The 23,218-nt window shown below is 52.7% G+C and overlaps 2 protein-coding genes across 14 annotated transcripts in view; one reads left to right on the plus strand and one right to left on the minus strand.

Moving 5' to 3' along the window:
• Positions 1–1,801: 1,801 nt before the first annotated feature.
• On the plus strand, positions 1,802–16,580 carry SLC5A11 (solute carrier family 5 member 11). The gene is made up of 16 exons (XM_048320726.1): positions 1,802–3,568; positions 4,453–4,629; positions 5,490–5,561; positions 6,179–6,283; positions 6,490–6,549; positions 6,956–7,060; positions 8,673–8,778; positions 9,697–9,777; positions 10,244–10,449; positions 11,234–11,369; positions 11,710–11,817; positions 12,080–12,230; positions 12,439–12,607; positions 12,687–12,902; positions 14,002–14,149; positions 15,547–16,580. The coding sequence occupies exons 1-16, from the start codon at positions 2,999–3,001 to the stop codon at positions 15,759–15,761; spliced, it is 2,625 nt and encodes an 874-aa protein (XP_048176683.1). The 5' UTR covers positions 1,802–2,998; the 3' UTR covers positions 15,762–16,580.
• A 579-nt stretch (positions 16,581–17,159) lies between these two features.
• ARHGAP17 (Rho GTPase activating protein 17) overlaps positions 17,160–23,218 on the minus strand; it is a 41,409-nt gene continuing 35,350 nt past the window's right edge. For 6 of the 13 annotated variants that reach the window (XM_048320727.1, XM_048320728.1, XM_048320739.1 and 3 more), the window contains 2 exons: positions 22,530–23,108; positions 17,160–18,144 (listed from right to left, as the gene is read on the minus strand). In XM_048320727.1, coding sequence (XP_048176684.1) covers positions 18,014–18,144; positions 22,530–23,108 — 710 coding nt within the window. In that variant the 3' untranslated portion in view covers positions 17,160–18,013. Of the gene's footprint in view, positions 18,221–19,604; positions 19,650–21,548; positions 21,573–22,529; positions 23,109–23,218 lie in introns of all 13 variants that reach the window. The other 7 variants (XM_048320733.1, XM_048320732.1, XM_048320735.1 and 4 more) reach the window with 7 other exon arrangements.

The raw sequence follows: 23,218 nt of genomic DNA on the forward strand, positions 1-23,218 counted from the left end.
AATTCCTGCCCACAGCCAGTGCTGGCCGGGTGCTCTCCTTTGAGCACAGAATTCCTGCGTCAGCCCTGACCATGGGCTCATCCTCACAGGAAAGCCTGTCCTTGGAAAGGAAATAACAACTGGGGCAGCAGCTGGGAGCAGTGCAGGGAATGCAGCCGTGGCTGCTCCTGCTCCACGGGTACCACTTCCATCCTCTAACATAGACCGGGAAACGGTGTCCCTGAAGATCCCAGGTTATGTTCCAAACCTCAGATGATTTAGGGATTTCCTTCTTTCCTGCAAGAAATAGAGGAAAAAAGACCTCAGAGAGGAAATTAACAGCTTGAGTACAGTCAGGGTGGATCACAGCTGGGACACATTTGTACCAGGCACCTCCAAGGCAGAGTGGAACCATCTGGGAACCCTCCCTCTAAGTACCTTGATTGTGGCTTGAAGGGCCACGATCTGTAATTATTCTCCAGGTGCCATGAAAGATACCAAGGAGACCAAAAAAGAGATCTCAGCTTCAGGCTGGAAGGGCTGTAAATCAGGGGGGAAAAAAGGTGGCATAGACTGGGAGGCAGCACAAGACACCTGGTGCTGCATTTGCAGCCCTTGAGGATCCTCCTTTAGGAAAATTTGGGGGTTGCAAATCATAGCAGATCAAATTAAAGCATCTCCAATTGCAAGGTTTAAATAGGTACAATTATGTTCATCAGAGCTGTGATGGGAAAACGATGAGATAAAATACAGATGCTGTTTTTTTCAAGGCATCATTAAGTCACAGAAAAGTTTGCTCTGGAAGGGACACTTAAAGATCATCCTGCCATGGGCAGGGACACCTTCCTCTATCCCAGGCTGCTCCAAGCCCTGTCCAGCCTGGCCTTGGGCACTTCCAGGGATCCAGGGGCAGCCCCAGCTTCTCTGGGCACCCTGTGCCAGGGCCTCACAATCCTCACAGGGAAGAATTTATTCCCAATATCCCAGCCAGCCCTGCCCCCTGGCAGGTTAACACATGCCCTTAGCGGGTCACCTACAGTAAAATTCTGGTTAGTAACTCCACAGCTGGGATACGGATTAGGCTTGTGAGGGGACAGTGCCCATTCTCCATCTGCCCTCCCAGCTCGTGGGTTACCTGCCCAGCAAGGAGCTTCTCAGCAGTGCTGCCGGGGATCTGTGAGCCCCAGTTCCAGGGATTTATGAGCTGCCTCCTGCCACGGTCTCTTGATGTGCTATGAAGTCCCTCTTCAGGACTACTCTCTGTGTGTCTTGGCCCTCATGGTGTATCAGGGTTTTTGGACATGATGCTGAAGACAAACCTCCAGCCTGTTCCCAGCAAGGGACTCGATTGTGGGATTAACCTGCAGCCTCAGCAGTGTGTTACAAACCCCAGCCCAAGGATGGATCCTGCGCTCTGGAAGGCTCAGGCATAAACACAGAGACAGGACTGGCTGTCAGCTCCTCCCTGTGCCACGGGCTGTCAGCTCCAGAGGACATCAGCCCGGATTTTTTATTGTTCTGTGTCCCTTGTGTAGCCGCACAGATTGCTTAAGAGAATGGCACTCTGTGGAGTTTGACCCGGGAGCCCTGATAGTGAAAATAATGCACTTCTCACCAGAGCCACGGGAGACCAAAAGAGTAACTTCGGTCAATTAGTTTAACTTTGACTATAAATATTCCTTCTCATTCCTTGTGACCCTGTTAACAGCTCCGCTGGCAAACCCCGATTCTCTGGCAATATTTAAGCTGCCTGTCAGTTGGCAGAGCCCTGCTGGTGCCCGGCGCGGGGAGCAGAATAAGACCCAGCTGAGCGCAGTAAGTTCCCTTTCAGCTTCTACCTCGAGTCGGGAGCTCCGTCGGGTTCGGGGCTCTGCTGGGCTGCTCTGGGCCCCGGCGAGCCGTGGTGGCTGGAGGAGGTGGATGGACCTGGGAATGCTTTAAAAAATCCCTTGAGGAGGCATTTAGAGCGCTACGGTCCCGCCGGGTTACTCGAGAGCCACGTGGGCTGCGTCCCCCCGGCGCTGCTGATAAAGGGCCGGCTTCAGCAGCTTCATTTCCATGCCACGGATGTTCCTTCCTCACAATCTCTGGCGAGGAAAGCGCCGCCGCCTGTGCCAGGCACCGGGGGAGAGCGGGCTGTGAGCTGAATTCACAAAACGGGCAAAATTTCCACTGGGCCACGGCAGAGTCGGGATCTGGGAATCCGCTGCGTTTTCCTACCCCGGCCTCGGCGCTGGCCCGGGAGGAGCCGGACAGGCACCTGCGGCAGCTCCGGGAATGTCCCCTGCACTGCATCCGCCTTCCCTGCCTTTGCCGGCGGGCGCAGCAGGTGCTGCAGAGCTGCCCTCCTGCTCCGTACACGTTTCGGAGGGACAGACACAGCCCTGTCCCGCCCGCGGGGCTGAACCCCGGCTGCCACCCGCGCCTGTGTGCGGCTGGAGCTCCGGATGAACCGCGCTGTGACCCCGGGTGGACTTGGGTGATCCTTGTGGGTCCCTTCCAGCTTAGGAGATTCCCTGATTCTGTGATTCTCTCTGGCCCTGCTCCACGGGTCCTGAATGGAAAGTGTCTCGGGATGGAAGGAAACAGTGGTGCCAGGGGGAAGTTGGAGGTGTGGGAGTGGGGTTAGCAGCTTCCCCAGGCTGACATACCAAACCCTGTTTTTCCTTTCCTACTTAGAGGTTAAGCGTGCCAGTAAAAACTCGGCAGCAGCCAAGACACACTGGCTCTTAAAGAGGTAAGATAGCACTGTTCTGGTCATCAGTGCCCTGCATCCCTGCCAGGCAGGAGCTCACTAGGGATCCAGTGGGATCTGGGGGTTTATAAGGCATGGAAAAGGCTCTGCCAAGGTGCTGAGAGTCCCCAGTCCCATCCTGGTGCTGGGACCTCTGCCCTCTACCAACTTCAGCACTTGTGCTGGAGGCTGTGGAGTTGGGATACAACTCCCAGCTGTGGGAAGCAGGTGCTGGGGTGGTTCCTGCCACTGGGAATTCCTTATTTATTGCCCGACCTTTGGTCAATGGATGAGCCCAGAGGTGCTGTAGGACACAGGGCAGGCCTTGCCCTCCTGAGCACTCCAGCACCTCCATCCTGCAGCTCCTGCCACTCCAGTGCTCTCCTGGTTCACCCACCTGGGCAGCCCCACAGTGCTGCCAGGGCAGGAGTGCGGCCAGTCACACTCTGGGCAAGTCCTCAGGCCACAGGTGAGCTGAGGGCAGGTTCAGCTGCAGCTCCACACCTGGACAAGAGGTGCTGTGAAACCCGTGGGACAGGAGGCTGCCCTGGCCCGGCTTTGCTGCCCGGAGCTCAGAGGAAGAACTTGTCTGACCGCCTGTCATCCGAGCGTCCGTGCCGGCTGCCCCGGCCCAGTGCAGCCACACCTTCTGGCAGGGGGCAGCCTATAAGTGTCCCCTTACAAGTGCAAGAGAGGCCAAAGGACCTGGTCAGATGTGCAGGACAGGGACCGGCAGACACCTGGCACAGGCATCTGGTGACACCAAGACTGGACCCAGGGCTGTCCTGGCTGCAAGGCAGCACCGAGGCTGGTGACCGCTCCTCTCTGGGGGAACCCTCTCCTCGGCTCAGCAGGGTAAGAGGAACAATCCCAAACCTGCTCTGTGCGGCACTGAGGGTTCCTTGGGGACCGGCAGTGGCCACTGCTGAGCCAGGGACTGCCCGAGGTGGCCTCACCTGCCACTCACCTCCTGCCCTGCTCTCAAAGTGTGGCTGAGCTGAGGGAAGGAGGCAATGGGAATGAACTGCATTAATTCAAACACCTGACCAACCTCCTTGCCTGGACTTTATCCTGCCCCTTCTGCCAAGAGGCAGCACCACGGGATGCTCCAGGGAGTTCTTCCAGGGATCCTACAGTGACACCACACCTCACCATCAGGCATTTCTGGAGAAGAAAGTGGGTTTTTATATTCCTTGGTGACATGTTGCCAGTCTCTGTTCCTGATAAGGAGCAGGGGACAGTTCCCACTTACCAGGACATTGGCCTGGCTCAGGAGGAGGCCCAAGTGCTCTGCATGGGGCTCAAGATCTTGGTGTGGCAAAGGAGGAAAACGCCAGTGCTCCCAGGGCTGTTCATGTGCTGTCAATCCTGGTGGCTTGTGAGGACATGTTTCCAGCAGCAGCTCCTCACTGGGGCCAGTCCTGCAGTGCTGCCACACTGGGACCCTCAGGCTGTAACCCCCAGCTCTGCTCCTTCCTTCTGTTCCTGCTGTTTTCACCTTCTCTCTAATGCACCCATTTCTCACCAGTTAGAAAATCACACAAGAAATCCACCAACCCACCTGGCCTGCCTGCTGGCAGCATCTCCACAGCACAGTTGAGGTGCGCGTCTCACAGAGACAGGAGCCCTCCCCAGAGCTCTGGCACGAGCAGCACCTCAGCCAAGGACCCTGAAATCCTCAAGGACCAGTCACCACTGTCCTGGGGCTTTCCCTGGCCATGTCACCCATCCTTCCACAGGTATATGCATCAGGACAAAGGAGTGCTCAGCCGGCCCAGGAAGCCATGGATCCCACCAGCATCCCCCCGGCCTCTGTGACCCCCTCGTGGGACGTGTTCCCCCAGCAGACACTGGAGCCCATAGACATCGCTGTGCTCGTGCTCTATTTCCTCTTCGTCCTCGCTGTTGGGCTGTGGGTGAGCAGACATTTGTTAAAAATTTCATATGTGCCCTGTTATGCTGAAAAATGGGGCTGCTTTGGCCTCAATTTGTTTTGCTTTGGCTGGAATCAGGCTGCTTTTCACTGGACTCCACTGAACGAGCGGAAAGGTTGGTGTTTGCAGGTCCTTCTCCTCTCCTCAGCCTGGGAAGCGTCCTCACTGTCCCTGGGGAGGGCTGTCCAGGTTTGTGTTAGCCCAGGTTTTGAGAATCCTTGTGAGGAAGAGGCTGAGTACAAAGTATTGCTAACAATGATGTTTTGTTCATCCAGGAAGGAATTGCTGTCCTATAAATCACCTGTGCCTGTCCACAGGGCTCCTGACAGCAAATTCCTTAAATGAATAACATTGTCTATATATAATTAAGGCAGAAGGACATCCTTTGGCATGGCTTCTGTGACAGCAAAAGCACAGCCTGGCTGTCAGGAGGCAGAGAGGAACAGCTGCTCCCTTTAGCCGTGGTGCACAACTCTCAGGGTATTGCATGGATCATCTCCGGGGAAGGGGAGCCCACAAGTCACACGTGCAATGCCGAGCATTCCTCCTGACTGCGCCTAATACCCAGGGATTCCACAGCTCTTGTCCAAAATTGCTGGCCTTCCTTTCTGACCTGAAGTGATTGAGTTTGCTTATTACACAAAACATTCCATCAGGGCGCCGAGATGATGGAAAACTTTGCGTGTGGCTCAGGGCACATCCCACATCCCTCATCCCCCAGGATTTCCCAGCAGCAAGTGTCCTTCAGGAAACCTTTCTCCTCCATCTGATGACAGCTCAGGGTCTCACCCAGGGTCTCTGGGTGATGCCCTGAGCCCATGCTTCCCTCTCTGTGCCCACAGTCCATGTGGAAGACGCAGCGCAGCACTGTCAAAGGCTATTTCCTCGCCGGGGGACAGATGGTCTGGTGGCCTGTGAGTACCCCTGTCCTCATCCTGCCCACAGCCCTGGGCTGCAGCCACACTGACAAACACATGTGCCCGAGCACAGCCCATTTCTCCAAACAGGAATAAACAAATAAATGTTTCTCCTGTGTTTTGCAAAGGCCGGTTTCATACTGGCTTTTTTGAGACTGCAGGATGAGGCCCAGCCTGATGCCTCACAAAACCTGCTGCTTCTGGAGATTTCCAGACTTTCCTGGGGGTCCCCACCAAGGTCACAGATTTGTGCTGAGCCCGTCTACTGGCTGGGGTGTCTCATCTGGGCTGGGCTGGTCTCTCAGTGTGTGCTGGTGCCAGAACCTGACATTTCTACCTGTTCCCCCCACCTTCTCTGCTCACCCACAAGAGAGTAGATGCTTTGGAAGCAGGATGGTCCCAAACATGCCCACAAACTGGCAGTGAATGGTGAAAGAAGCTGGAGAGAGGTGCCATAGCCACTGAATCTGTAGGGAAAAGAAGAAGGTGGCAGAGGCTGACGAGGATTTCATGTCCTCTGATGTCAGGAGTAGGGGAACAGCTTCCCTGTGCTCTCGCCAGGCTGAGAACGATGCCCTGTGCCAGGGCCAGATCTGATTTCTCTCTTTCTCCAGGTGGGTGCATCCCTGTTTGCCAGCAACGTGGGAAGCGGCCACTTCATCGGCCTGGCCGGGTCGGGAGCTGCCTCGGGAATTGCTGCAACAGCCTACGAGTGGAATGTGAGTGAGGCACAGCCGGAGCCCTTCCCGGGCTGTGCAGGGAGGCTCCAACGAGCCTCCACACCAGGGCACAGCCCTGGCTGCTCCCACGCTCCGGATCCTGGTGCTGAGCTGCAAGTCCCCAGCTGCTGGGACCTCGTGTCCCCGTCCCACCCGAGCACAGCCTGGAGCACCCCGTCTGACCTTCCCTTCCCTTCCCTTTGCAGGGGATGTTCTGTGTCTTGGTGCTGGCCTGGCTCTTCCTGCCCATCTACATCGCCTCGGGGGTACGTGTGGGCTGTTGTGTCCGTCGGGGTGGTGAGGGATTAACTCCCTCCTGCAGAGCCTGGGGCTGCTCCTGTGGCCTGGCTGGGGGTGACAGAGCTGCTGCCTGCGACCAGCACTGCAGGCTGCGGGCTCAGGTCACTCCCAAACCCCCGGCAATGAGCAGAGCCGCTCCACGCCCCGAGGAGGTGGATGAAAACTCCCCTGTCATAGTTTATAGAGAGCCCTGTGCCAGCATCGAAGCAGTCAGTGCTTGCCAAGAGCCAAATACCAGCCCAGGGCAGCCACCAGGGCCCGTCTGCTCCTGTACCAGTGCAAACACCCACACAGCTCCATGGGGAGCCCTTGGCAGCTCTGGGAATGACCCAGGGAATGTCCCACCTTCCCTGACCCCATCTATCTCCATAGGTTACGACCATGCCAGAATATTTGCGGAAACGTTTCGGAGGCAAAAGAATTCAGATATTCCTGGCCATTCTCTACTTGTTCATCTACATCTTCACCAAAATATCTGTAAGTAGAAAAAAAGGGAAATGGATTGGATTTAATTCACTTTGGAAATGTGTGCTGAGAAATGCAACCAGTGGCACTTCCTGGATGAGCAGATAAGGGTTTGTTACCAAAACACCCAAGGAAGAGAGACTGTATTTTTTTGAGAACCTACACAAAAAAGAGTAGCTTCGTTTGCTTTTTTTTTTTCTCAGTTTGCACCTGAATGCTTGCTACAGCAGGAGGGAAAGCTCATGGCAGTGTTCTGAGCAATAGTCCATGGACAGGTGGGGCTGGGAGGGTGGATGTGGTGGTCGTTAGATTTTGCACCTCTGGCAGCTCCCCCGATTTCTCCCCTTTGCACATTTATTGCCCGTGCACACACCAGGTGCTGTTATGGCAGGATGGAGGAGGATGGAGGAGCTGGGACAGGGTTAGAAGAAAAGTGTTTATTGCACCTGTTTGAATAAATAACTGAATCAAGCCTTGCACAACAGCTTGGTGGCTGTTCATTAACTGCCAGCCAGGGCACGGAGCCATGAAAACAGACAGATCCCTGCTGGGGTTTTTCCTGTACATGGAGAGCCAGAGTGGGACACGGTGTCTGACCCTGCCTCTGAACCTCCTGAAACTTTTGACAAGGGCTTGGAGTGCCAGGACACAGGGAATGGCTTCCCACTGCCAGAGGGCAGGGATAGATAGGGTATTGGGAAGGAATTCCTCCCTGTGAGGGTGGGGAGGCCCCGGCACAGGGTACCCAGAGAAGCTGTGGCTGCCCCTGGATCCCTGGAAGTGTCCAAGGCCAGGTTGGACAGGGCTTGGAGCAACCTGGGATAGTGGAAGATGACCCTGCCCACGGCAGGGGTGGGAATGGGATGATCTTTAAGGTCCCTTCCAACCAAACCACCCCAGGACTGTATGAAATGGATGCAAGTCCCGGGGTTCAGATGGCACTGATGGGGAAGGCTCAGATTTTCCTCTAGATAAAAGTGACTGTTTGATGGAATCTCTGATAACGCAACTCCTGTATTCAGGATGCTTTTACACCTGTCTGTCCTCCCGTGCTCGGCCCTTTGCCTGTCCCAAAGCTCTCCTCACCCACAGCATTTTCACGTAGTTGCAGAGCTGGTTGGGCAGGGCTGGGCCCAGCCCCGGACACATTTCCTGCTGATCTCCCAGTCCCCATGGCAGCAGGAAGGGATTCCCAGGTGGAAGCTGGGGCTGTGGCAGCCAGGGGAGCTCCAGGGGGGAGCCGGGCAGGGGGGGCTTGCAGGGCAGGTTCCCCAATCCCTGCCCTGGCCAGCCCAGCTTTACCACCCTGGGGCTTGGAGAAAGAGAAACTCACCCCAATGCCTTTGTCCCAGAGCTGTGCACGCTCCCCTCTCGTGACAGCCCTGTCATCCCCTCACTGTCACCACTGTGACCAGCAATAATGATAAACTGGCTTAAGAGTGAGCTGGCCCTTGTCCTGCTGTGGCAGGGAGGAGCTGGGGCTGCAGAGGGATGTGCTATGGGGGGAGATGCTGTGGGGGGCTGGGGGGCTATGTCCAAACCAGGCTGCTCCCAGTGAAGGGGGTGGAGCTTTGAGGAGTTTGGTCATGCTGTCAGTGCACTGTGTGACTGTGCTGTTCTGCAGGTGGACATGTACGCCGGGGCCCTGTTCATCCAGCAGGCCTTGCACTGGGACCTGTACATCGCCGTGGCCGGGCTGCTGGCCATCACTGCCGTGTACACCGTGTCCGGTGCGTGCTGGGGACAGACCTGCACTGACCCCACCCCTGACCCTGCCACTGACCTGCCCAGTCAGCTGAGACATTCAAGTGTCCAAGGCCAGGTTGGATGGGGCTTGGAGCGGCCTGGGATAGTGGAAGGTGTCCCTGCCCGTGGCAGGGGGTGGCACTGGATGGGCTTTAAGCTCCCTTCCAACCCAAGCTATTCCAGGATTCCGTGATTCATGCCATGCACTATGTCCTGCACCCCCAGCAGCCTAGTTTTGCCGTGAATATGGATACTGGGATGGGAAAGCAATTGAAAACTCACCTTTTTAGAAAAAAATGCCAGATGAGAGTAAGTGAACCTTCCTCAGAGGCCACCCCAGGTGGGCACAGGTCAGCTCTGCCTTAAGGAAAAACTCTGCCAAGGCGTTTTCAGGGTACATTTTCCTTGTTTTCCTGGGGCTCTCTGGAGGTGTGAGGGATTTACACCACAATGAGCCGTGTAATGCGGAAAGACTCCAGGCTTGGATGCCCTTTCAGGGCTTAGGAGTGGCCAAATGGAAAACAGCCACGCAGGGAGCAAGCAGAAATCCCAAACAAAGAAAGGTTATTCCTTTCCCACTGCTCACCCCCAGTGATGTAAAATCACAACCCCTTTTTCTTTCTCCTCCTTTGCAGCTTGGGCTTTGTTGTAGAGCTTTTCCAAGCATTTCCCGTAGAACTGCTTCTGCTTTTGGCTTATAGTGACAAAATGGTGACTCATGATGACTCAAACCTTGAGAAATTCCAAAGTGTCATTGGCCAAACTTCCCCCCAGCACGGACGGAACCCCCAGCCAGGTTCAGGGCTCTGCTTGTGCTGCTGGGCAAGAACTTGTGCAAAGTGTGAACTGCTCTGACAGAACAAACCCAGTTCATCCCAGTTTGTGCCTCTCTGCTCTCCCAGGTGGCCTGGCAGCCGTGATCTACACTGATGCCCTGCAGACCCTCATCATGCTCATCGGGGCCGTGTCCCTCATGGTCTTCAGTGAGTGTTTTCCTGGGGGTTTGTCACTAAAACTATGACAGAAACTTCACCAAGTTAAATATTAGGGAGAAATCCTTCCCTGTGAGGGTGGAGAGGCCCTGGCACAGGGTGCCCAGAGAAGCTGTGGCTGCCTCTGGATCCCTGGAAGTGTCCAAGGCCAGGTTGGACAGGGCTTGGAGCAATCTGGAATAGTGGAAAGTGTCTCTGCCCATGGCAGGGGTGGGAATTGGTTGGGCTTTAAGGTCCCTTCCAACCCAAAGCATCCCAGGATTCTGTGATCCCATAGGAGAGGCAGCACCTCCTCCAGCCAGCAGTGAGTGTCTGCTCTTCCCCAGCCCAGTGTGAGAATCAAGAGCTTCTGATTTTTAAAGAATACTTGTGGAGCATCACCCATAGTGAACCAGAGACTGGAATCAGAGTCCTGACCTGGGGGGATGCAGTAACAGCTTCTCATGACCCATTTCAGGTTTTATTGAAGTTGGTGGCCTTGAAGGTTTGCAGGCAAAATACTTCTATGCCATTCCCAGCATCCGCAAGGAAAACAGCAGCTGTGGCTTGCCCAGGGAAGATGCTTTCCACATTTTCCGAGACCCTGTGAACTCTGACCTGCCCTGGCCAGGAGTCTTGGTGGGAATGACCATCCCATCCCTGTGGTACTGGTGCACAGATCAGGTGGGTCACTGCTTGTTCCTGTGGTTGGTTGAATCTGATTACAAACCTGGGGGTTGAGACCTCACCTGGACTGATTTACTCTTTCTGAGGGGTATCATCAGTAAAATCTTATTTTACATCAGTAAAATCAGATGGTGAAGTCTTAAAGAAGGAAAACTTGATATGCACAACTAAATATTAGTAATCATCTCCATGGAAAAAGTGGTAAGAATGTGTTTGTGTGTTAATCCCAGTCTTAATCCCAGTCTATAAAGAAGTCTTTTGTTTGTTTGTTTGTTCGCTTTTTAACTTAATCCTTTCACTCCTTGTGAACCACCTATGAATGTCTTCTTTCACCTTTCCCGGCGTCTGGCTCCCATTCCTCCCAGTGACACCATGAGAGCCAGGGACTTGAAGCCCTAAAACACCTCCTGCTGTTCCAGTTGTGCTTTCTTGCTCTCTTATTTAACGCTGCTTGTTTCAGGCTCTGTCCTGATCCTTGGCCAGGCTTCTCCACAGGGTCAGGGAAGTCCCCAGTGCAGGAAGAATGAAAAATCCCGGGCATGGGTAGGTGAGGGTCAGGTCCTGCAGCACAGTGTCCTTCCAGGCTCGGCTGGAATGGCACAAGCAGTGCCTGTGTTTCTGAAAGGAGTCAGGATCCAAAGCAACAACTCCAAAGCCACAGCCAAGCTCTGTGATCACCCTCTGAGACTTCCAGAGTTCAGTGGAGATCAAAGTTGGGATCGCGTCATCCCAGCCAGCTCCTGCTGCTGGCAGCCAACCAAACCCATTCCTTCATTCCTAGGTCATTGTTCAGAGGTCCCTCGCTGCCAAAAACCTCTCCCACGCCAAAGGAGGCTCCTTGATGACCTCCTACTTGAAGATTTTGCCCCTCTTTATGATGGTAATGCCAGGCATGATCAGCCGGGTTCTCTTCCCAGGTAAGTGCTGAGGGAGAGATCTCTTCCCTCCCTCTGCCTGTGCCAACTCCACAGAGCTGGAGAAGCCTTTCCTGAATAAGCTGAGAGGCTCCAATGCATCAAATACCCAACACATGAAGAAATTTTCTTCCAGTTAGGAGCTGGAGGATGCAGATCCTCCCAGAGCAGCCCCAGACATCCCTGTGCTGAGATAGTCCTGTGTCATTTGCTGGAAGCTCCTCAAGCTCTCCAGTATTTCCCTTAGAAAGCAGTTTACAACATTGAGCAGAGGAACTTGTTCAGAGACACTGGTGTATTGTGGCTGGGAATGCTGCCTCTCACTCCCCACTGCTTATTTCAGATCTGGTGGCTTGTGCAGACCCGGAAATTTGCCAAAAAATCTGTGGCAACCCCTCTGGATGTTCTGATATTGCTTATCCCAAGCTGGTATTGGAGCTTCTGCCTGTAGGTAAGAGCCTGGTGATGGTTCTGGCACTGGTGGGGTTGGCATGTGGCAGCCACAGGCATCTGGGAGGGAAGTTCAGAGAGGAAAATACCCTGGAACTGTCATTTCAGTGAGGTTTATGTGGGACAAACCTATCGCTGTCATTTTAAATTGGAGCTAAAACCAGTTTTAAAAGTCTGTTCTAGCCCACAGAAGACCCCGAGGCCACCCTGCAGTGGAGCTACTGAGGGTTCCTCAGGGTGGCTCTACTTCTCCTTGTTCCCAGGACTCAGGGGCCTGATGATGTCAGTGATGATTGCAGCCCTCATGTCCTCCCTGACTTCCATCTTCAACAGCGCCAGCACCATTTTCACCATGGACCTCTGGAAACACTTCCGTCCTCGGTGCTCGGAGTGGGAGCTCATGATTGTTGGCAGGTGGGGAGAACTGGGATGAGCTGGATCAGAGCCCGAGTGCCAGACACACATCTGGGCACAGCTGCTGGGGTGCCACCACCCTGCACAGGCTCGGGGAGGATGGCAGTGGAGGCTTTATGGTTGTGGGACACCTAGGTCAGAGTGTCACGCTGAGCAACTGGAAAAGCAGGGCCTGAGCTCACAGGAATGGCCCCTTTGTCTTGCCCAGGGTCTTTGTGCTGCTGCTCACCGTGGTGTCCATCCTGTGGATCCCCCTGGTGCAGGCTGGCCAGGGCGGGCAGCTCTTCATCTACATCCAGTCCATCAGCTCCTACCTGCAGCCGCCCGTGGCCATGGTGTTCATTCTGGGCTGCTTCTGGAAAAGAGCAAACGAGAAGGTACCGACTCTGCTGGCCTGAGAGCAGCCCTGCATCCTGGCTGGATGCTGCTCCAACACAGAATTCCCTTCCTTTCCAGGGTGCCTTCTGGGGGCTGGTGCTGGGGCTGCTGCTGGGTTTCGTGCGGCTGGTGCTGGACTTCATCTACCCTGAGCCCCAGTGTGGCGAGCCCGACAGCCGGCCTGGCGTGGTCAAGTACATGCACTACCTCTACTTCTCCATGGTGCTGGCGGCCATCTCCACCCTCACCATGCTCGTGGTCAGCATGGCCACCGAGCCCCCGGCCCCTGAAATGGTGCGTCACCCCTCTGCTCCCTTAGCCCTAAGTGCTTTCCAGGATGCCCCATGCTACATCCCTGGGGATAAATAAGCAGGAGATGGAAGCCTCCGTTCACTCTTGATTTATGGTCACACCTGTAGCAGTGACCTCTCCTCTGCTTCAGCACCTTTGCTGCTGTTTCTGATTTGGGGCCCACAAATCCCACCCTGGAGACTGGTCAACAGTAGATTCTACCAGGAGCTGTTGTTAAGTTCAAGTGTGTGTGTTTCATCCATGTCAAATTAGCCTTTTCCCCTCTATTTTCCAAGAAATTCCAGCTTCTGGGTCATCTTTACCAACTATCTTACTAACTTAGCGAGGAAACATTTTTTACTCGCAGCAAAGAGCCAGTGCAGAGAGTACCTTTCCTCTGGAACAGGTTTGTGCCAGTTTGACTATTTTCAGTAGATGTACTGGTGCTGAGAGCAGAAAGGAGAGGGGCAGGGGAGCTTCAGAGCTCCCACAGCAGCACATCCTCTTGCTTCAAAACAGGACTAACCCTGAACTCAGAAATTCTCAGAGAGGGAGATGCCTGGAGGTGCGTGATCAGTCCAGAGCTCACCTGCCCTCCCTGTAACAGCTCTTCCTCATCTCCAGCCTCAATCTTTCCAGCTTTACGTGGTGCTCATCACTCTCTATCCGCATTGCCACTGAGAACATCCCTCTATAACGAGTCTTTTAGATATTTGAAGGAAAAAAACCCTATTTCCCACTTGTTGTCTCTTCTCTCAGAACCCCCACTTCGAGCCAAACCTCTCTGGCCACAATTTCTGTTCTTTTTGCTCCTTCCTGACCCGCTCTCAGTCTGAGCCCAGGGATGCTCCCACACCGGGATGTCCCCTCAGTACAGACTTTACAGACTCATCCTTCTGAGCTGAAGGACAAGCAGCTGTCGTGTCCCAGATAAAACCAACCCACGAGAGGCCAGGGTAGCCCCGCGGAGCCCTCGGCTGCTCCCTCAGGGCAGGAGGACGGATTGCGGCCCTCTCCGCATTGTCTCTGCGGGCGGCGCGGGGCCGAGGCGCCCCTGAGCCCCGGGACAGCAGTTTCCTTAACACCACTTTCATGCCATCAGATAAGTCGGCTCACCTGGTTCACTCGTGGGGATCCTCCGCCCAAGCAGGAGCTGGCAGCCAGCCCCGGCCCCGCCGCTGCCAAGGACCCGGCCGCGCTGCAGCTTGAGCTGAGCACTGCTCCCGAGAATAGTTCAGATGGTAACAAATGTAAGTGGTCGTGCTCAGTAACCCCACACCTCACAGCCCCTGGCGTTCCCAGCGGCCTGCAAGACAAGGGACGTTCAAACTCCTTCCTCTGGAATGCCGTAGCTTCAGGGCGTGCTGAAAGAATCATAGAATTAAAGAACAGAGAATATGCTCAGTTGGGAGGGACCCACAAGGATCATCGAGTTCAACTCCTGGCCCTGTACAGACACCCCAACAATCCCACCCTGGGCATCCCTGGCAGCGCTGTCCAAACGCTCCTGGAGCTCTGGGAGCCTCGGGCCCGTGCCCATTCCCTGGGGAGCCTGGGCAGTGCCCAGAACCCTCTGGGGGAAGAACCTTTCTCGGATGTCCAACCTGACCTGCCCCTGAACCTCCAGCCATTCCCTGGGTCCTGTCCCTGTCCCAGAGAGCAGAGATCAGAGCTGCCCCTCAGGAGGAGCTGCAGAGCACAGTGAGGTCTGACCTCAGTCTCCTCTTGTCCAGGAGGAAAAAGGCCTTACCTGACATTTTACCTAAGCAGGAGTTCAGTTTCTTTTCCAACTCTCAATGACATTATAAAAGCTTGCAGCAAAAGAGCTGGATGGGATACAGAGCCATGGCCCTTATCCCGTGCCAGCAGCTGGTACCGTGGCACCTGCTGCCAGAACTGGTTGGAAAAGGGGAGGGTGGAGGAAAACACAACAATGTTGATGAAGTTCCCTTTCTGTTTTTCAGCAGTGTTTTCTGATTGGCTCTAGCAGCAGGGAGAACCCAGAGCCCTGGGCCGAGTTCTTGGCAGATCAGTGAAGGAGGATTTGCACTTTTTAAAACTTGTACTTGTCGGTATTAGGTACAGCTGTGTGTAGAACGCCCTGTGCACTCTGCAGCGATGATTCGCATCCCTTGTTTTTGCCAGGATCAGCCCGTTTATATAATGTTGCAGCTTTTGCTGCGTGTTCCTTTGATCTGTAACAAGCTGTTGTGAGTTAATGAGTTACGGCGCAGCTCTCCCGCTGCTGGGAAGTCTCACACTTGTTGGACATGAGCGTTGCCTTCCCAGCGTTAAATCACGTATGTCCCAAGGCACTGGGAAAATCCAGTTTAGAGGCGTGGCAGGGATGGACTAGGGCAGCCCTTGCCTAGGCAGGCTCAGGGGCAGCTACAACTCAGTTTTTAGGTTTCGTTTATCGTGGCTTAAAATGCTGGGAAGAGCAGAACCTGAGCTCAGAGCTCCAGGGAGGATAGAACTGGTCTTATAGCCCCAGAGGTGCTGACTGAAGGGGTCCCAGCATAGCGAGTGTTCATGTAGAGACCACGGGTGTGTTTCTGTGTCCAAACCCTTTGCACAGGAGCATGAGACGTTCCTCGGAGTCACTGCATTGGCAAGACTCATCCCTTCCTCCTGACTCTCGTTCCAGGTGCAGCTGAGGCCAAGGGGAGCTCGAAGCTGCTGAGCACCTTCCTGTGGCTCTGCGGGATGGAGCGCAGGCAGGAGAGCGCCGAGAGTGCACCCAAACCCGAGCCCCTGCCCGTGGCTTCCCTGGAGGAGAAACCACTGGTGAAACACGTCCTGAACATCAACCTGCTCCTCTGTGTGTGTGCTGGGGTCTTCCTCTGGGCGTACTTTGCATAGCCAGGGATGCCAGGCCACACAACATCAACTAACTTTAAGTGGTGTAAATATTAATGATTAGCAGACGGTTAATGTAATTCTTAATGCTTTCTAAATTTTATTTCTTTATTTAAGACAGACCCTCCTCCCTGATCCTTTCCTTATTTCTAATGGGGGCCTGGCTGCGTCCAGGGCTGAGCACTTGGCACCGTCAGACCCTGTCTGGCACCAACCAGCTGAGAAAGGCTGGTTTGGTTATTTTAAATATTTAATTTTGCTCTTTGGCCTTAGAGCACTGCCTGGAATTCAGGAAGCCAGGATTCTCTTCCTATTTATGCCTCTATAACCAGCTACAATGACTTGGGTCCCCTGTGGTTCAGCTCCTCCAGCCTTGAGGGATGGGAGTGACACCCCTGAGTGCCTGGGGCAGAGCCAAGGGCTGTTGTCTGGGCTCTGTTGTGCCTCTGGCTCAGCTGTGCCCGTTTAGCTCCTTGAGTGCTGATGGGGCTCTCTGGGAGCTCTGGCTGAGTTACCATCACTGACACTCCAATGGCAACACCAACACGAGCATGCAGCGTGGAAACTGCCCCAAAACTGCTGCCAAGGGCACCTGAAGGACCTAAACCAGCCAAAGCCACCAGGTGTGCCAGGGCAGAGGCACCCAGTGGCAGCCCCTCATTGCCTGGCCCCCCACAGCCGTTCTGGGAGCACCTCAGTGGAGAACTCTGGGCTGGGAGAACTGCTGTCACCCCTGTGGCCGCAGGTGGGCTGGGCACCATCACCTGCCCTGGCCCCAGGGCCTCGTGCAGCTGCAGAGAAACATTAAAGAGTGAGAGCTGGTTCCTGCCTGCCTGGAGTCTGTGGGGATGGGGGGGCTGCCAAGACCTCTGGACCCCACATCCATGTTGGAGGACGTTCCTCCTTGAGCCCCTCACCTGCCCTCTCTCCCCAAGCTGCTGGTGGTTCCCAGAATTCATTAAATACCAGTAACAAACCTCACCCCCAGAACTGACAGCACTGCATGTGCAGGGAGTGAGAATGGGCAGGAACACCTGGAAACCTGCAGCAGCTCACAAAATCAGAAAATACTCTTTTATTAAACCTTTTAAAGGGAACTGGCACTTGGGGATCCTTCCTGAGCAAGTGAAACACTGTTGGAAAGCCTGGGGGAGAAAGGCACTGCCCAGTTTGGGGGATGAACATCAAAGTCGCAGGATAAACTCAGTCACAGGACTGGAGTTTGTGGCTCACCAAACAATTCAGAGTTACAAAGATTTGTTACAGGGCTGGTGTGGTGACAGAGGAAAGTCCTTAAGGGAAAACCAAGCTGAGCACCCAGTGACTCCAAGCTACACAGTCCAGGGGATCACTGTGACCTTCAGGACCCACTGGAAACAACAACACTAGAATAAAGATGCCTTAAGTTGACAAAAAACCAATCTTTAATTTTATAAATGTTCACTCAACTGCTGACTCCAAACAGCTGTTTCAAAGTTCTTTCAAAATTCAACCGTTTTCAACAAAAGCACAAACCCCATTTCCACGGTTTCCTTGTGAAACAGTTGCCAGTTGCACATGAACAAAGCAGGTTAATACAAATAACTATGAAATCAGGGTAAGTACTGATCCTACATAGCAATGAAATGATTAAAGAGACAGGAAGTTCCTCCTACAGCATGACAGTCCTTCAAGGCACTGGATGCATCCACAGTTCCACAGGGTGACTGAGAACCAGCAGTCACCACCAGCACTGGGGCAGGGGTTTGGTTCATGGCTTGAGGGGAATCTGCAGCAAATCCGAGAGGGAATGTCCCTTGGGAGGCAGCTCCTGGTACGGGCTAAGAACTACAAATAAACTCTAACCGTGCCATGACAAGGATTATTTCCGCAATACAGACATGCACTTTAAATAACTAATGTTCTGCTTCTTATTCTTTCGGAATTTCTGCTAATACCACCTGTATCAGCACTGACCACGCTTCCTAAGCAAGTTCCTGCAGGAATTCATTCCTTCCATCCAAGAGTATGAAAACCGTTGTCCAGACCCAGATCATTAAACTTCTTCTGAGGGCGAGACCGGAGCTTGGCCAAAGGTTGGGCTCCATTTTCTGAGGAAGTCTTCTCCAATCTCAACGATCCTGGAGATCACTGTCCCCAGGATGCACCAGTCCCAACTCCGTACAGCTGTGCCACGTTGCCAGAAGAAGCTTTTCCCTGTTAGGTCTGAGGGTTTTCCTCCAGGAGAGGAGCCTGGGGAAGCCGGAGTGCTCCGGTCACAGCGCGGTGCTCTCCGTGTCATTGTCAATGTCCAGCAGGAGGTGGTTGTGCAGCTCTCTGCCCGCTGGCTCTGCGGGAAGCTCTGAAGGAGGGTTTGGAAGTGGTTCTGGAATACTGGAATTAGAGTCTGCACAAAAAGGGAACAGCAAATTTAGCAGCCGGACCAGGGCCAGCTCATTCACTTGGGAATTCCTGGGCATTTCCTTAGACAGAGAAGGGAAAGCAAAGATCAATGAAGGCTCTTGGACCAGAGCTGGCCCCAGTGGGCACAAAGGGCTGAGCCCAACTGAACAGCTTGGACTGCCTCTCCTACAGACCCTGGTTTAGTCCTGGACAAAGTAACAGAAACCCACTTCTTCCTGAAGAAGGGAGGACAGTGAGTCTGATTTAGGATTAAATACCTCAGTGCCCCTGGAGAGCTATTCTGGACTTTCATGTCAAAACACTCAGCAAAATAATCTGGCACCTAAATCATCCACCAGGGAACACCACCTGTGACTTTGAGAAGCAACAGGAACAAGGATGGTGTCAAAAGGAAGCAGAAGTTAATTACAGCAAATGCAGATTAAACCTCTCTCCTGTGTAAACAGGGCATGTCATGGTCTTTGCCTCTTCTGAGGAGAGGAGAATTTTGTTCAAGCCAAGGTGTCCAAAAAAAGACCACAAAATGCTGCATCTCTGGTGACTGACTGCCCTGGCAGCTAGAATTATCAAACCAGAAAAATCCCTAGCAGCTCAAAAAAATGTAACTGAAAATCTTGTCAAGATTTTGGAAAGCTGATTTATAATATGCCATGACATCCCTTACTGCAGTCCAGCAGCTGCTCCACACAGGAAGTAATTTAGATCACTTAAATCAACAAAAAATCCAAATAAATGCCTTGTTTTCAAGCACAGGAGGTGCAGACAGGCATCCTAGAGAGATTGGGACTCATAACTCAAGCATGAAATTCTGAAGTTAACCCAAAAGTTACTGTAGAAAAGCTCAAGTTGAAGGTTTCTGAGCTAAATGACCTGGAAGAGAGGGAAGCAGCCACTGGGTGCAGCCTCCCCTGCCCCTGAGCCCCCCACAGCCTGCAGGGATCTGTGTCCTGGGATACTGCAATAGAGCGGCTGGAATTCCATCCTGTTCTGGGTTAAGGCACAGAATCCCAGAGCGGTTTGGGCTGGAAGGGAACTTAAAGCCCACTCAGTCCCACCCTCTGCCATGGGCAGGGACACCTTCCACTAGCCCAGGTTGCTCTGAGCCCCTGGAGCAGCTACTCTGGGATGCTGTAACATGGGATAAGAGCATTTGTGACACAGGACAGTGCAGTGACATCTGATACAGAAGGAGCCTCTGCATGGAACACACCAGTTCTGGATTGTCGGTACATGGAGAGAGCACAAGGTGAGAGTGGCCAGGAGACACCAAGAGCTTCACATTCTGCTCTCCAGCACTTTAGTGGGTTAATGGGAGCAGCAGCAGCCCCTCTCTGGCCATGCCTGAGGGACACACACAGCAGGGCACTGGGGTGGGTTAGTGGTTAGCACACACATCATTAGCAATTAGCAACAGTGTCAGCCAATCAGGGGCCTTTTCCTTACCATTGCACTTGCCAATACAGTTCCTACTGAATGCTGGTCAAACATCTGGATTATTTAATAAAACCTTTGATTAGAATATTCTAGGGCTTCTTACTTTAACACCATAAATAGAAGTTGAGGCATTACTAAAGTCCAGTACATGGACAAAGGAGTCAACAGTATCCTGAGTACAGCTCAGAATTCCTGTTCTGGGATTATTATAAGGTTTGCTGGCACCTTAATTTTGTTCCCTTGCTCCACTTGTTAAGGTTCAAATTAAAAACAGCAATTGCACATCGTGAATTAGTGAGTCTGTAAGTGCTTGTATGTGCAGCTGTGAATATTAGAGCAGATACTCTTATGTGACAGGCGGTGGTGTTAATTCAGATTATTAATCCTTTAAAAACAGATTGATCTGGAAAAGGTGGATGCTTCAGCATGGAGTGTACTGCTGGAGGTGAGCCTGAGTGTCACTTCAACCCCTCCCCAAGGGGATTTTAGCTAAACAGGCTGGATTTTCTAGGTCCCTTCACCAGATTTGGAGAGAATCCTTGCTCAGCAGCTTTCCCTTCTCAGTTTTCCTGCGTGGCAGCTTCCATACTGTGTTTACAGCACACACCTGGGCCAATTTGCTATGGTTTGCACTCCCCTCTGGCAGGTGCTTGCCTTGCCCAATTCTTATGAAGCAGCCCCAGCTGGAAGTTAATTACAAGACAAGGATTTCTTCTATTACACTGGGGTAAAACAAACCCTCCCTGTCTGCTATCATTTAAGCAATTTCCTCAGAACCAGGAAAACCCTAAAATGAAAAGAAATATTGTCAAACTATGAAACACTGAGAAATTAGGGTCAAGTCTTTCCTTGAAGTTTGACTCATTAGCACAGCTGTTGCTGCTAACTTCATTGTAAAGTGCTATCAAGATTCAGAGCCCAGCCTCAATTCTGACTTCAGCTTGGGAATAAATTATCCTTGTACTTTAAATATACTGACAAAAGTACAATCAGGAAAAGTCAGTTATTTTGAAAAGCAAAGCTACTTTTTAGTTGCTTAAGCAGCTCATTTACTGCTGGTTTAATCACAGAATCCCATAATGGGCAGGGACACCTTCCACTATCCCAGGTTCCTCCAAGCCCCATCCAACCTGGCCTGGACACTTCAGGGATGGGGCAGCCACAGCTTCTCTGGGCAACCTCTTTCTCCAATTAACAAAAACCCCAAACTCAAACTATTTCCAGCCTGACTTCTCAATCCAATACTAATTTCAGTGTCCTGGCTGCAAACAGGCAAATCTTGAGCTAACTCAGGCAGGCAGGCCTGACTTCCCCAGCCTGCTGTGCAGTAGTTCCCTCAGGAGGCAGCAGCAGCATCCCAAAGCCTCACACCTGAGCAGTGGGAAGTGAGTGGAGGTGTGGATGAGCTGGGACTGAGCAGACAGAGCCATGAGTGAGGCTGGGAAGCCAAGGTACCACAGTGCAGGTGCTGCTGGGGCTGTTCTGCCACCAGTTTAGTCACATCAGCCTAGATTTTGCCAAATAAACTCCAAGTGGTTAAAAATAACTGCAAACCTAAAGTGAGAGCTACATTAAAACATAACCATAAACCACCAAATTGTAGGAAAAATCATATTTGCCTGCACTGAGCAGAACAAGTCTCTTGGAAATGGGTCACTCATCACACCTGACCCAGGGACTAATTCTGGGGGCCTGGTGTGAAGTGTTAATTCTTTACAGGGACTTCAGGAATAACTTAAAAGTTCACAGGCCTATTATAATTGAGCAGCAGAGGTCTTAAACCCTCTTGCAGACAGAATGCTATGTAGGGATGAGATACAGACTTGGCAGAGCACATTTCCTACGTAGGGATGAGAACACAGAGTTGGCAGAGCACAATTCCAAGCGCATGTCCGAACTCAAGCTACAAACAGGAGCAGTTTAGCTGCAATTGCAGTTTCTGTGAGTACAAACCTTATTCGCAGTAACCATCCCCACCTGTGAAGGCATTGGGGTAGAGCTGTTAGGCAACAGAATTGATACTCTGCATTCCAACACATTAGTCTAATTCTAGAGAAGCTGCAGTGTCATGGGAAAGTTTCAACCATTATTAATCATAAGTAGATTTAAAAGCATTAGTCTCCCACATTCAGTATCTCTTCCTTCAGAATTTCCCAGAATAAGCAGCAACTCAGCAGGAGAACATTCCAAAATCTGCTCATTTTGAATGGCCTCAGCAATTACATTTTAAAAAAATAAACTTTATTAACTGTCTTTATTAACATTATCCCTATCAAATCAATAACTACAAGCTTCATGAAGTTTCTGTGAGAAGACAAAAGCTTTTCTTTACTTCATGATTGTCTTAAAACAAAGATTGGATTTAAAATGTGAAGCTCTATAAATATTGACCTAAGAAATACAGTTTAATACAGGTGATTCTTCAGCTTCTGGATGTCCAACTTAAAAGCACATCAGAAGCCTCTGTTATCATAAGGTAAAACATTCTCTGCATGTTTTGCCTATTAGAACACGTGTCAGTGACCACTTTTGCCCTTTTCTTATCTCAATATGTGCTGAAATCCACTACCTTTGGCTACATCTTCTCCCTCCTCTAAATATTTGCTTTTTGGCAGCAGATGTACAAGCAGAATTGACTGCCAAGATGCTGAACTGGAGACAGCCCCAGTGAGCTGCTGTCACAGCGTTCAGCTGCCAAACATGAAGAAAAATAACGAAAGTTCATCTCCACTTGCCCCCAAACACTTCTGCCTCAGGAATGACACCCTCGTGTGCAGAGCAGCTGGGTGGACATTTAACTGGAAATGAGCTATTGAGTATTTTAACTGTGATTTGTGCTTTTCAGTTTCCCCCCACATTAACTCCCAGCTACAGGCACTACTTTCTTCATTGCCAGTCCCCGAGGAGACAGCGGATAGGGAAGGATGCACTCACCTGTGACTATTTTGGACGCTGTTTGCGTGGGATTTGCAGCCACCCCATCTCCAGGCAGCTGAGAGGGAGGGTGAGGCGGAGGGGGGACACTGGGTCTGTTCCTGGGCTTGGGCACGGGCCGTGGCCGGGGCAAGGTGCCACTCTGAGGTAAACAGGGAGCCTGGCAGGGCTCAGGGGGGGCAGCATGGGGGTGCTTCCCCAGCGGGGGCGTGTCGGGCGGAGTCGGAGTCTGCGGGAGCGAGGAGCAGGGCTGCTCTGGTCCGTGCTCACTGGGAGATGCTTGGCTGCTTGCTTTGGGCTGCAGGGGAGGAGTTGCCTGTGTTGGGGGCTGCGGAGGTGGGTGGCTGGGAGCTTGGATTGGGGAGAGGCTGCTGGAATATCTCCGAGGTGCAGAAACCTGGGAAGAGGAGGTCTGGGCTGCTCCTTGGTTTGCATGTTGAGCAGGAGGAGAAGAGCTTCTGGCAGGTGGTTTTGGAGAGACAGAAGGTGGCTGAGCAGCTGGGGAAGAGCTTTGGCTTCCTGGCTGCCCCGGTGGGGGGTTGGCTGGTTTTGGTGGGGCTGGCGCTGGCTTCTTCATAGCTGTGGAGAGAAGGGGGGAGATTCCAGCATCAGGGACTGGGGGGGCTTTTTACAGGGGCATGCAGCAATAGGACACAGGACAATGGCTTCCCACTGACAGAGAGTGGGGT

The sequence above is a fragment of the Corvus hawaiiensis genome, chromosome 16 (assembly GCF_020740725.1).
Source record: "Corvus hawaiiensis isolate bCorHaw1 chromosome 16, bCorHaw1.pri.cur, whole genome shotgun sequence".
Lineage (NCBI taxonomy): Eukaryota > Metazoa > Chordata > Aves > Passeriformes > Corvidae > Corvus > Corvus hawaiiensis.

Excerpts from the sequence above, each read along its gene's own strand:
- SLC5A11 (XM_048320726.1), top strand. The coding sequence starts at position 2,999 with ATGGATGAGCCCAGAGGTGCTGTAGGACACAGGGCAGGCCTTGCCCTC. Across the intron at positions 9,778-10,243 it reads CGTGTCCCTCATGGTCTTCA|GTTTTATTGAAGTTGGTGGC; the intron begins GTGAGTGTTTTC and ends GACCCATTTCAG. Across the intron at positions 12,231-12,438 it reads GAGCTCATGATTGTTGGCAG|GGTCTTTGTGCTGCTGCTCA; the intron begins GTGGGGAGAACT and ends TGTCTTGCCCAG.